The 12,713-nt window shown below is 34.2% G+C and overlaps 1 protein-coding gene across 1 annotated transcript in view; it reads left to right on the top strand.

Moving 5' to 3' along the window:
* Positions 1-12,713, top strand: part of LRP1B (LDL receptor related protein 1B) — a 587,356-nt gene that overhangs the window by 438,613 nt on the left and 136,030 nt on the right. The window contains exons 44-48 of the mRNA XM_059820081.1: positions 97-222; positions 5,739-5,867; positions 8,566-8,685; positions 9,730-9,843; positions 10,041-10,190. Of these exons, the coding sequence (XP_059676064.1) occupies positions 97-222; positions 5,739-5,867; positions 8,566-8,685; positions 9,730-9,843; positions 10,041-10,190 (639 nt within the window). The remainder of the gene's footprint in view (positions 1-96; positions 223-5,738; positions 5,868-8,565; positions 8,686-9,729; positions 9,844-10,040; positions 10,191-12,713) is intronic.

The following is a 12,713-nucleotide window of genomic DNA, read 5'->3' on the forward strand; positions in this document are numbered from 1 at the left end:
AATCTGAGATATGGTGATCTTTGCTCTCTCAAAGACATTGGCCATTGAAGCAAATTTAATAAAATAGAGTCCATCTTTTATCATTTGTTTTTTCAGGTGAGTTATCTCCTTGTGCACAAATGAATGGAGGTTGTCATGATTTATGCCTTCTGACTCCTGACGGACGAGTGAACTGTTCGTGTCGAGGGGATAGAATACTGATAGATGATAACAGATGTGTGAGTAAGTAATACCGGCTGACACAATGCTTTTCTATCTTGTGATGCAGTTGGCTATCGTAAGCAAAGACAGTTCGCCCAAGCCATTAATTTTATTACTTCTATATACTGTAAAAATTGACCTGGCAATTCAGCATATACCAGGCTTTTATCATGTTATGTCTTATAAGGTTTTTGGGGGGTTAAAAAGCATTAATGCTTATAGTTTCCTTAAAATCCAGTTTGGGTAGTTGTGTTCTACTGAACATTGCCTATTTCCAATTTGTTTCTGTTGAGCACAAATGTTTTCATTTTGTGTCCTTAGACATATAAAATAATTGTAACTTATTAACCAGCTGTTGTATTTAATCATGTAGAATTGGTGGTTTAGTAATTCGGGAATGTATTACTTTAAGTTGGCAGACTTGTTGGAGAATATTCTGTATTACACTGTTCTAAGTTCTCCTCTTCTCCCATCTTCCCATGCTTCCTCTGAACCAGTATGTCTCAGCACATGATAAAGAAAATGTGAGAAAACTATTTCTTCAGAGTTCAGAAGTGGTTCAGAATATATGGTCATCCATTGTCACTTCTTTAGATCATGCTGTCCCGGTGCAGAATTGATGTTTATGAACATGGAAGTATGTGCTGGTAATTTGGAAGGATGTGATATATATACACATTCTGCACTCTTTCAGCTTTTCTAATAATTTGGAGAAAATCTTTGTCACTTTGCTAATGCTGTGCCTTAGCAGGAGTGAATTAACTGGAAAGCTTTGGGCTGTTTCCCCAGGGATGACCCACATTCATAATGTGGAACATGACTTTGTGCTTCTCTACTCAACAAGTGTAGCTGGCTGGATTTGGAATGCAGGGGGAGAAGCGTGCGGTTCCTTATGTCTTTGTTAATGTCACTGTATTGTAGCTCTTCTGTCATAGTTAGAGACCTCTTCCAAATTCCAGTGGTTTATTGGACCTTTACCTCTGTGGGGCAGAAATCCCAACTCTTAGGTCAAGTTCTCCACCTCCATATCTATCTGCCAAGTATGCCTGTTCTGCTGCTTCAGTTTCATAGCTTTGACCCACCTGCTTTCTCTAAATCAAATTTTTTGATCGTAACAGTAGAGAGGCACTATAACATTCAAGAAAAACTATATTTGTTTTGTATATGATTTAGCAAGATTTACCATCCTGCTAGAAGCTTAGACAGTTTACCTGCTTCAGACTCTACTGTGGCAATCTGTTGCTACTGAACAGCCTGACAAGTGGCTTCTCGTCTACTGATACAGAGTCGCTTTTAAAATGCTGGTCTGTATATGCAGAGCTGTGTTGGTGTGGGATATGAACAGATGTAGTCCTTCACTGACATACCTGTACTGGTTATTTTGCAGACCTACTCCTTTGCTTTTTAGGTCATGACACTGATATTTTTCTTGGTAGAATGATATTAGGCTTTCCTGGTACATCTGAGACAACAGTATTTTCATAACAGGAAAGAATACTGTTGTTTAATGATCAGTTGAAGAAGTGTGCTTCTGCTAAGGACAGTCTAATTCTTCCTCAAACCATAAGCCTTTCATCAGCAATAACAGCTGTGTAACTGAATGATGACTCAACTAACTTGCTTGTCTGGGTATCAGGATTTTTTGGTTTTAGACCTAGTTTTGGTGGGATCATTGAGCAGAGCTCATTCAACCTGACGCTGCAAGATCACTAGAGCCAGCTAAAAGAGAACTCGTGAGAATGGAAGACTGTGAGGAGGGAAAGGGTAGAATTAGACCTTTAAGTATTGATGTGATTTTAAATTGGGTTAAGGCATCCTTAGGGCTGGACCCCCAGTCTTTTAGAATCAGATTCTTAGGTGTGGCAGCTCAGCTGCGTAGCTTTGTGAGGAGCCTGTAAATAGTTTTATACCATACCAAGCTAATTGCTTGGTTATAGTGTCTAAGATTTTAATCCTAAAATTTCTTTTGCCATGTTTACTTTGGATACATAGCTTTGCCTTTTGCTTAATTTCCTAAAATGTTGCTATTAAATTAAACCAGATGCATACGTTAATTATGCACATAATCAGTATAATCATACAGTAGCTACCAACATGCTCCAAACAAATACGTGAATTGCTACAGTTTTAATCTGCACTTTCGCACACTTGATAGTTTACCTTTGGCTCACACGTACATGTTGTTGTTAGATGTTAACTGAGTCTTTACATAGTGCATTATAAGTCAGTGAAATTTCTAGATCTAGACTCAAGATGCAATAGTAGTGTACAGCAAACCTGTATCACATTTACAGCTCTTACTCAAAAACCACTTTGTTGAGCTGTATAATTGAGCTACAATGAATTTTACAGATGATTTGCAGTGATAAAGATTTCAATTTAAACCATAACACTGTTTAAGAGTAGCAGTCCTTTAGTCTAGTAACAGAATCCAGTGATCAATTGAGATTGTGTGGACAGGTATCTGATTGTTAATGGTTCAAAGGTTTAATTAAGACTTTACTACTTTACAAAAAGGTATTTTCCACAAGAGCCAAATGTTTCTGCTTCCTGCATATGGAATATTACCACCAGGCTTATATAATCACCTTATTTCACCCTCCCGTACTGTCAGGTTTTATTGATTTTGATCATTCAAGAGACCTCTTGGAGCTGGAAATTTTTCCAACGTTCCATTGCCGTCTACTATGCACTTGGTCTTGTGGGTCAGGTTCGTCACTTGCTCAGCTAGCATTCTCCCATCCCTTTACCCAGGAGAAAGAGTATGGTAAAGTACAGGAGTTGCTAAGGACTTGGAATTAACTGCCGCTGCCTTCTCTGAATCTGGCAAGGAATTTTTCCTTCACTGCTGGCTGGCAAGAGCCTAGTGCATTTTTTTACTTCCTCACGGTAGGGAAGAAACCTCAGTGACTGACAAAGAAGACGGGATCAAATTGTAGCAGGTTAAAAGTTTTTCAGTGCTTGGTTAAGATATTTATATCATAAACATTTCAGTTTCCTAGATTAATTAGAATCAGAGAAAATACAAAGAGGAGTTGGAATTCTTAGTGTCTGGAGCAGTAAGGAGATAAATCTTTCACTGATCCTCATTTTACCTTCATTAAATGTAAAGGACTTTATTTCATGTAATGATTTAAACTTGTTGCATGAATGCAATAAAAGTCTTGGTTTGTTTGGAGGTGGGGGAGAAAGATGGCTGCTGACATCCCAAAGAGGTTGAAAAAAACCACAACCAAGATGAAAAACATAACTGCTATTATGGTAGTATGTAAGTAGTAAGAACTGCTTTCTTAGTAATAGTTACGTTTTTTAAATATCTATCATAATTACTACGGAGATAGGTAAAAGTATCTACATGCGTCCATTGGGTCTGTCTAGGGCTATATCAGATGAGTTACTGAAGTTGAACCTTAATTAAAACACTTTTTCTTGCCTGTTTCTTTACTTTGTCAAGGCAGTGATCAGCAGTGGAAGTGAAAGAGGTTCAGCAGATAAATTCATAGGTCTCGTAATTTATTTTATAATATTATATGGCATTTATATCTTCCAAAAGCATTACAAATCTTAAAATTGCTATTAGGTAAGACAGTGTTTAAATCCTCATCTAGACCATGATATAAGATTCCATCTTCTAAATTATTTTGTAGAATGTTTGCAGAAAATGTTGATCTGAGTTATTAGTTAAAAAAATACAAAAAACAAAAAAAAAAAAAACCAAAACAAAAAAAAACCAACAAAAACTTACACATTAAATGTTGGGGTTGACTAGCAAAGGAAGGATGGAAACAAGACAGTCTTTATAGTTTAGCTGCGAGATCAAAAGTTTCTTTCTTTGTAACACAGTTGAAAGGGATACTCAATAAAATTGAAAGCAATTCCAACTGATAAAATGAGTTAACTGCCCTTTCAAAGTGTAGTTAGACTATATAACTTACTGCCAGTCAAGATTCTTGAGACAAAGCTTCAGTAAAAGTCAAAGAGGGATTGGATGATTATATAGGTAATAAGACTACCCAGACTACCTGTTTCTAACCAAATAAACAGTTTTGAAAGGCATTAAAATGCTTTGTTTCTGAAAGCTGTGGTTTTGAAGCAATGTCTACAAGGGTTTTCATTTAGACTTTAACTGAGGGCAGATTATACTATACATAAATTTTAATTTTTTTCCATCTTTCTCTAAAGATTTCTTTTGAAGATACTGAGCTAGATGAACTACAAATGTAATTGAGAATGACTTTTCCTAAGATCGAAGTTCTTACAATGATAAAAAATGGGGGAAAAAGGAGAGAAAAACAAATGCTGTGATAAACTTGATTAATATTTAAAGGACTGTATAAATCATATTCAAGATCAGACTTCACCCTGTCCAGAATCTATATTTTCAGCACTTCTTTTATATTATTCTTCATGTTTTAATCAAATAAAAAAATTTTTTCAGTTTACATTGGCTTTTGCATATAGCAGACATCAGTTCTTCCTGAATTTGTGCTGAAGTAATTATAATACAAACAAGAAAAAAAGCATAATAATTAGGTATCATTTCCCTGTTCTTCCTATTGAGTTGTCCTATATATTTCTCCTTTCTCTCGTTTGATATTTTGTTTAGAACCATACACATGAAATAAATGTACTATCACGAAGTTCATAACCAAGTTGTTCTGTGTACATTTTGTGATACTTTTTGCTATTAGTTCAGTTAGAAACAAAAATCTATATGCAAGAGAAAGCAGGAGTCAAAATTTTAAATGTACATCTTGTTCTCTTCTGAAATAATAGATAAAACATCCACTCTGAGAAGGCGAGAACACAAAAATTCTGCGTGTCTACCAATGGGTTTTTTTTGTGAATAAAAAGAAATAAGTAAAGTACAAACCAGCAGGTTTTCTTCATTGTGTGTTAGGCTATATCTTCTACATTAGATGTAGTACATTGATGCTGGTACCTAGGTACACACTGAGCAGGTACACAGTGCCACAAAACAGAGTTGAGAGTTCAAATTAACTGCTAGGTAATGGTAAGTGTTTACTTCTTGCTCTTGGATGTGCTCTGTTGAAGAGGTTTTTTTAAACATCTATTAAGAAATGGTTGCATACAAGCTGGGGGTTGTGGAGAGGCATGTGTGGGTAGAGGACAGCTGAGCACAGTAGTTACGATGCCATCATCTTATCAGAATCGCTGCCTTTAAGTTGCTTCACTACATGTTCCTTCATAGATATTTGGCTATGTATTTTTCTTTCACAGACTCTCTCTTACCTTGGTTTGGAATTCACCCCAACGTAAAATTTCTGAAAATTGTTTGCTCTTTAGGTATCTGTCCTCAATCCTGCATAATATCAACAAATTTACAGAGAAGTATAGCAGTCTTGCAGGCCACCACTCTGTAGAAGCTTTTAAGTTCTGATGCCATGGTGAGGTTTTTTTGTACTTAGGTTTTCAAAAATGGTGTAGGAGATATTTTAAATGCAGCCAACATTTTTCTCATTTTAACTAAGTGTAAAAGCTATTAAAAATTATGTGTTAATATGTTTTATTTTTAGCTAAAAATTCTACTTGCAACATTTATTCTGAGTTTGAATGTGGAAATGGTGAATGCATTGATTATCAGCTGACTTGTGATGGCATTGCTCATTGTAAGGACAAGTCTGATGAGAAACTTTTCTACTGTGGTAAGTATTTCCACACGTTTCACCTTGACATTCTTATTTTGGTTATACATGTTTATATTGGTTCCTCTGTGACTTTTCTACTTATTCATACCAACTGCTTGCCAAGATGCACAAGAAGAAAATGCCAACTCGCACATTAAAAAAACCCTGACATACAGATAGAATTACTTATACCTGAATGTATTTTCCTCCCAAACATCATGTACTAACTGACTTATATTTTAAAAAAAGCGTCTCAAATGTTCTCATATTTCTGTCTCTGAAAAAAAACTAATTAAAACCACAGCTAGCTGCTTTTTCAAATTTGAAAAATTATTTTCAGCTTTAACTTAGCAATTTTGATTTAGTTTTCTGTATTTAATAAGATTTTCTCTGATCGTGAATAGAAAACACCATAATAGAGGTATTACAAAATACAAAAATGGCTGTGTAATAGAAATACTTCCACTGAATTATCTGTTTAAGTTTATATCATTATTCTTTCCACCAACAGTCTGCATCGTGCAGCAAGTTAGATGCAAGGGTGTCTACTCTTTTCTTTCATATTTTTCCCAAAGGATTCTATCCTTCTCCTTTTTTTTCTCTAATAATCACTAACTGAATCACTTACAGGTTTTTTGTGTCCAACTGCATTTGCCTGCTGCAGTGTCTAAAACACTACTGTTCAAATAATTTTCCTAAATCACTGAGTCACCTTAGTGAATTCATGTGTCCTGCATGTTAAATGAAACCACCTGTGTGCCTGTAACTCTTGGCCTTTATCTTGTTCTATATATTCATATCACAGCCTTGGTATCTCTTCTGTTTCCCATAAGAACACTTTCATATCTTTTCAAACCCACCCATTATGTTTATACCTGCCACCTCTATAGTTTTATGAAAATGTCTGCTTTAATTCCTGGAGTTCACCTCTGCCATTTTAATAGAATCATAGAATATCTCAAGCTGGAAGGGACCCATAAGGATCATTGAGTCCAACTTCAAGGTTGATACTGGAATAATAGCCAAGGTTGACACTGGAAAAAAGAAATGGAATATCTTTCTTCTGTTTTCTTTTTCCTTACAAAAATTAACACCATCCATCTGAGTATAGCAACTGATACTATGTATTTTTTTTTTCTTCTTTCATCTTCAATTTGAGCCCTGTTAGCTTTCAGACTTCTGTGTGATAATTACTTTGATCACGTCATGTAAAACTAACAGTAACATTCCATCAGATCATCCACAAGTAGATAACTAAGGAGGTTTGTTTGTTTGAATCTGAAAAAAAAAAACCCCACATCAGACAAGGAAGTAAGAATCTTACCGGGGGGAAAGGCCCTTGAATTACAAGTGACAGCTTCAAATCACTGAAAAGTAAATGACTTATGTCTATTAATTCCTTCTTAGGTTTCCTTACTAAGTATGTGTTGATATATTTGTATTTATGTATGCATCTTGCTTAGACATAAGAAGTAATTTAAAAACAAAACAAAAATGACACCACCAGCAAAAAAACCCCAGTTAGCTATATTTTTATATGGATTAAAACTCTCTGGCTTTACTATTAATTTTAGTAATTTATTTCATTCACAGTTCATGGAAGAAAGCTTAAGGTTTCATATAGTTTCTTTTATTTTGTTAGGAGAGTAGGTTGAAGGAATAGAGAGAAAGTCATCTGGGAACAAACAAGAAAGTTGTAGATGGTGAGGAATCTCAGAATAATCTTTCTTGTCATTCCAGAGAAGTTGTCTTATATGTCAGTAGTCTGTTTGAGGTTTACTGAGCTGCTAAAACTGTTTTATGCTTTATTCTACAATACTGAGAAAATATAAATGCAAGATCCAACAATTTGTCTTTCCATGGATTTGCCATGTAATTTTATGAAGGACATGATACGAATTTGCAGTGTGACAGTGTACATTTTGCCTGATTTAAATCAACCATACTGAACTTTTTGCTAGACATGGGAAAAGCAGGAAGAACTGTGATTCTGTCAGGGACTAGGTCATATACAGTACAAGTTGTTGTTTTCTGTTGTTTCTGTTACAAGTACGTTGTTTTCTGACTCTGGTAAAGTACAGTATGCTGGACTCATTATTATTAACTAATCCAATGGACATTATTTATTTATTATCATAGCTTGACTTATACAAGGGTTAGGGCTTTAGTGAGTAATTCCTGAATTTTCAAAGATGTCAACATACATAAAATTTATACATTCTTCAACAGTGTACCTACTTGAGCAGAACACTTGCAGTGTTGGTATTCAGAAATCCAGAAACTTTTCTGCTAATATGTTTTGTTATTTTACTCTCCATTTATTCCTAATTTGGTTTAGGACAAATATCATAGAGTTACTAATGCTATATACAAACATTGTCATACAGCAGACAAAAGTGTGTCAAAACAAATGCATTGAAAGCGTATGGGCTTTTTATACCACAAGATAATGAAAATTGGGAATTAGGCTTTCCTTTTTCATTTTTGTCATTCTTTCCTTCTTTCTTATCATGCTTCATTTATTATTCTTCATCTGTTTAACAGTCCAAGTTCTGCTGGACAATAAATGAACAATTTCTGAAGTTTTTGCTGTAGCTTCAAATGCGTTTTCATTTAAAATATTTTTCTGGAATGTTTGTCTGGTTTTGATGTAAGGTTATTTCTATTATATATGAAGTGTCTAAATGAAATGACGTGCTTGTACTTAACTTTCCAGAAAATAGAGGCTGTCGGAAGGGTTTCAAGCCATGTTCTAATCATCGCTGTGTTTCAAGTAACAAAGTATGTGATGGTGCAAATGACTGTGGTGACAACTCTGATGAATTTGACTGTAAAGGTAAATGACAGTTACTTCCAAGGTGATTTCAGAATATTGCTCTGTAAATACTTAGTATGTAAATAGAAGTAGCTACAAAATGCATATAACTTTATTGGAATTACTGGTGCTGGGATTTGTTTTATTAGAATTCAAAAACAAGCAGGTGCACAGTGGTGTGCTTGAGAAAGCATATGTTGGGATTGATATGAAGACTGATTTTGGTTTACACCTACAGTCCTCTAGCAGGAGAATGGTTTTGGCTGTGGAAAACTCTGAAAATACAGTTGCTGCTTCTTCTGTGAAGTAATAAATGAGAGAGTATCTTTACCACAGATGGAAAGGTTGAAAGATGGGCGATTTCTTCTCCGCATCTGCTGCACTGTTTCTTCTTTGAAGTAGCTAGTATTCTATTTCTTTGCTTCTTAGATGCATGGCAATGTCTGTGTTCTTTGCAAAACTTACCAGGAGTGTTCTCCTTTTAATATCAGAATTGTTTTCTTTTTATGTCTTAAAACATGAATATTTATATCTGTGCATCAGCCAGTGAATAAAGGCTAGCTAGCAGACAACACAAATCCTTAGTTATAATTCAGAAAGATTGGAGGTAAAATTATTCCACAATATACAGCTAAAACCTATGTAGCTGTGGTAACTAGCATTTTGTTGAAAGCACTGCATGTATTTTAATCATTTAGGTGAATGTGAGTAGAGGGAAAAGCATACAGGCAAAAACCCCAACCTGGTGTTACATGAAAGAAATGTGAGAGATTCATAGATGATCCTGAAAGTGCTTCTTGCTTCCTCACATGCGATTATCTCAAATTGAGTTGAATTATCTAGAGAGATACTTTTAGGCTCAAAATATAAATTTTAAAATTAGAAATGTAGGCTTTCAAGTTTATTAGACCTTATATTTCTACTGAATATTTAGCTATGGAAGGTTCAGTGTGCTCTGAATGCCTCACCCTAAAAGGTAGAAGGTTTAAACACAATACATATAATATGCATCTGAAGAGTCTGTTTAGTACACAAATTTACATCTTTTATAATCATATGTTATAGATGCAACGTGTGCTTCAACAGAATTCCATTGTGCAGATGGGATTTGCATTGGAAAATCAGCACAGTGCAACCAGATCATTGATTGTGCAGATGCTTCAGATGAAAAGAACTGTAGTAAGTTTGTGTTTGTGCTTCATCGTAGCATCTGTTCCATGATTATTCCTTGTTATATAGCAGTTAATTCATAGTCATTACTAGTTGGATACCAGCAGCTGCATGGTCTGCGCAAACTCAAGCTAAACCTGGAAACCAAACTATAAGGCTCTCAGTCTGTATTAGATGTGATATAGTAATTTACTGCCTCTTTTCAGATAATACAAACTGTGCTTACTTCTATAAACTCGGAATAAAATCTTCAGGATTTATTAGCTGTAATTCAACTTCACTTTGTATACTGCCAGAATGGATATGTGATGGATCTAATGACTGTGGAGATTATACAGATGAACTAAAATGCCCAGGTAACTGTGAAAAAGAAAAAAAAAGTAAAATTAATTTACTTTTTTTGAAAAATATATTTCTGTATTCCTGCTTCTTTTTTCTAATTCTGTTGCAAAATGTTTATTCAGTCAACACTGTTTTATTTAATACAGAGTTTTAATATAATGCTGAATGCTGTTTTTTCACCAATCTTTATTTTGTGTTTCATTAGATTATGCAAATTATTACAAATTACTAATGCATTTCTCTGAAGAAAACTGTAATGTCTGGCTTTCTAGTTCCTCAAGGTTAGGTCTGTCATTAATCATTTTTATTTAAGTAAAACATCAGTTATTACAATGTCAAGCTCATCAAGCTTCAGCATAACCACTCGGGAACTTTTATTAGCTACTACTTTAGTGGATGATATTTCTTTTTTTTTGTTTACTTTTTTAACTTTCTCTTTTATTTTGTTGAAGTACTTGGGGTAGGCTGCCAGGGTAGAATCCAGGATTTTGCTTTTGTTGATTGTTCTGGTCTTCAGCCAGTACAAAGAGATCATGGTACACTTGAATCCCAGTCCCAGGGCTGAGATTATAGGCTTCCAGAAAAGGAAGAGGTATTTACAGCTGGAGATTGTGTTACTTTTCTACGTTTTCCCTTTTTCTGCTCTCCTATGGGAAAGACATGTAAAAAAACCCAAAAAACCAAAACCACACCATAATCTTAGTGTCTTGGAAAATGAATTGTGAAAAATTTGTTAAAATAGAGATGGGCAAGGAACCAATAACAACAAGAACAACTGAGAAATATCTTACATGGAAGAAACAAGAAGCAAACTTACTTGATATTTGAAAGTCCTATTTTTTTAACTTCTCATCTGACAGATTTTCATGTGAAGGCAGAATACTAACACATTAGAAACATACATTTTAAAGATATATGCATATATGAATTTGAAGGAATGCCTCTACTTTCATGAGACTTCATGATGCAATTTTTATCAGAATGACCGGAGTGTTAATAAACTTCAGAAGTTAACATAAAGTTTTTAATGTTTAAATACTTCTGCCCTCTGAGCCTATCTAGTAGCAATGGAGGGAAAGATCCCTCATGCAGGAGTATAGTGTTTTTCTGAATGTCTCTTCTGCAGTCTTGAGAAATGCTCATTATCTCATAATCACAATTTTAGAATCTGCTTTCTATTATTTCATAGGTTATTTGGATTACCTAAATTTTGAAGTGTTGTACAAAGTCAAATTCTTACTGATGAATGAGTATTAATAGCTAGCTGTATTATAAGTAAATATTTATTTTCTAATCTGTTTGGGGTTGTAGGATTTTTTTAGGGATTATACAATCCTTAACCTCAATCCTTGAGACATGTAATACCATATTTAATGTTAACTAATGAATTATTCACAATATTAAATTCTTACTTAGTGAAGGATGGCATTTATGTGTTTGCTTCTTTATTATTCAGAACCTCTCATTTGAGAATATTAACTACAATATGTAAATGTACCTATAAATAAGTGATAAACTGTATTTAGAATGAGAATACTTTAATGAAGACAGGTTTATTGATACATATTTGTAGGATTAAGCCCATCCTATGAAATTCTGATCCAACTGAAGACAGTGCACTAGCAAAAAAACTCTGGGGATGTCAAGCCTATATCTCCTCTCCTGCACCTAGAGCTTTAATATAAAAATTTATAGAATTAAAAATTAGTAGTGGTTTTTTGCTCATAGTATTCCTATTACTGTCACCTTCCAGAACCTCATTCATTCTTTTAATTTCTAGTTTACATGTGTTCCAGTTTATAGCTGTTCTTATGCTGAGAAGGGCCTTGTAGTCCTTCAGTAATCATATCCTTCCTCGTTACTTGCAATGGCAAATAAGCCAAGGCATTTTAAAATTCCTGCTTTCAAGATAAGGATATCTGTGTCATCTTAGTTGTCTCAACCTGCATCTCTCTTGAATATACCAGACTGGTATCCAGTATATCATATGAAGGCTTACTTTTGCTTTGTATCAGTGAAAACACATTTTAAATTTTTGTTTATGTTTGTTTTCATAACTGACTCATTCTAGATTGTAATTGCTTCCTGTGACCAGTACCTCTCTCTTTCTTCTAAGAATTATTGTTGAGTAAAAATAAATATTTACTACTTAATAGATGTTAGTAATAATAAAACTTTTGATTTTGTGTTATGTTCTTACCATCCATTTTTGCTAGACTACTAATTAACATCATCTGATTATTCCCATTTAATACTCTCTTTTTATGTGTGATGAGCCCATTGTGTCACCAAAAGCTTCTGTTAGAATTCTCAGATATTTTGTGCCAATTTTATTGATGAAATATTACCAGGATCCAAAAGGAACCTAGAACTTCAGCACTAATGTCAATCAACCTGACATTAAGAACTTTCATCCTCCCTATAAGCTAGATGCATATTAAATTATAGTTTTCATTCTAATCCTCCATATTCTCCAGATTATCTAATTCTTTAGAATTTGCTGTATATAAAGGTTCACTGAGCTCAGAATAGCTTAA

This window comes from Gavia stellata, chromosome 8, assembly GCF_030936135.1.
Source record: "Gavia stellata isolate bGavSte3 chromosome 8, bGavSte3.hap2, whole genome shotgun sequence".
Taxonomy (NCBI): Eukaryota; Metazoa; Chordata; class Aves; order Gaviiformes; family Gaviidae; genus Gavia; species Gavia stellata.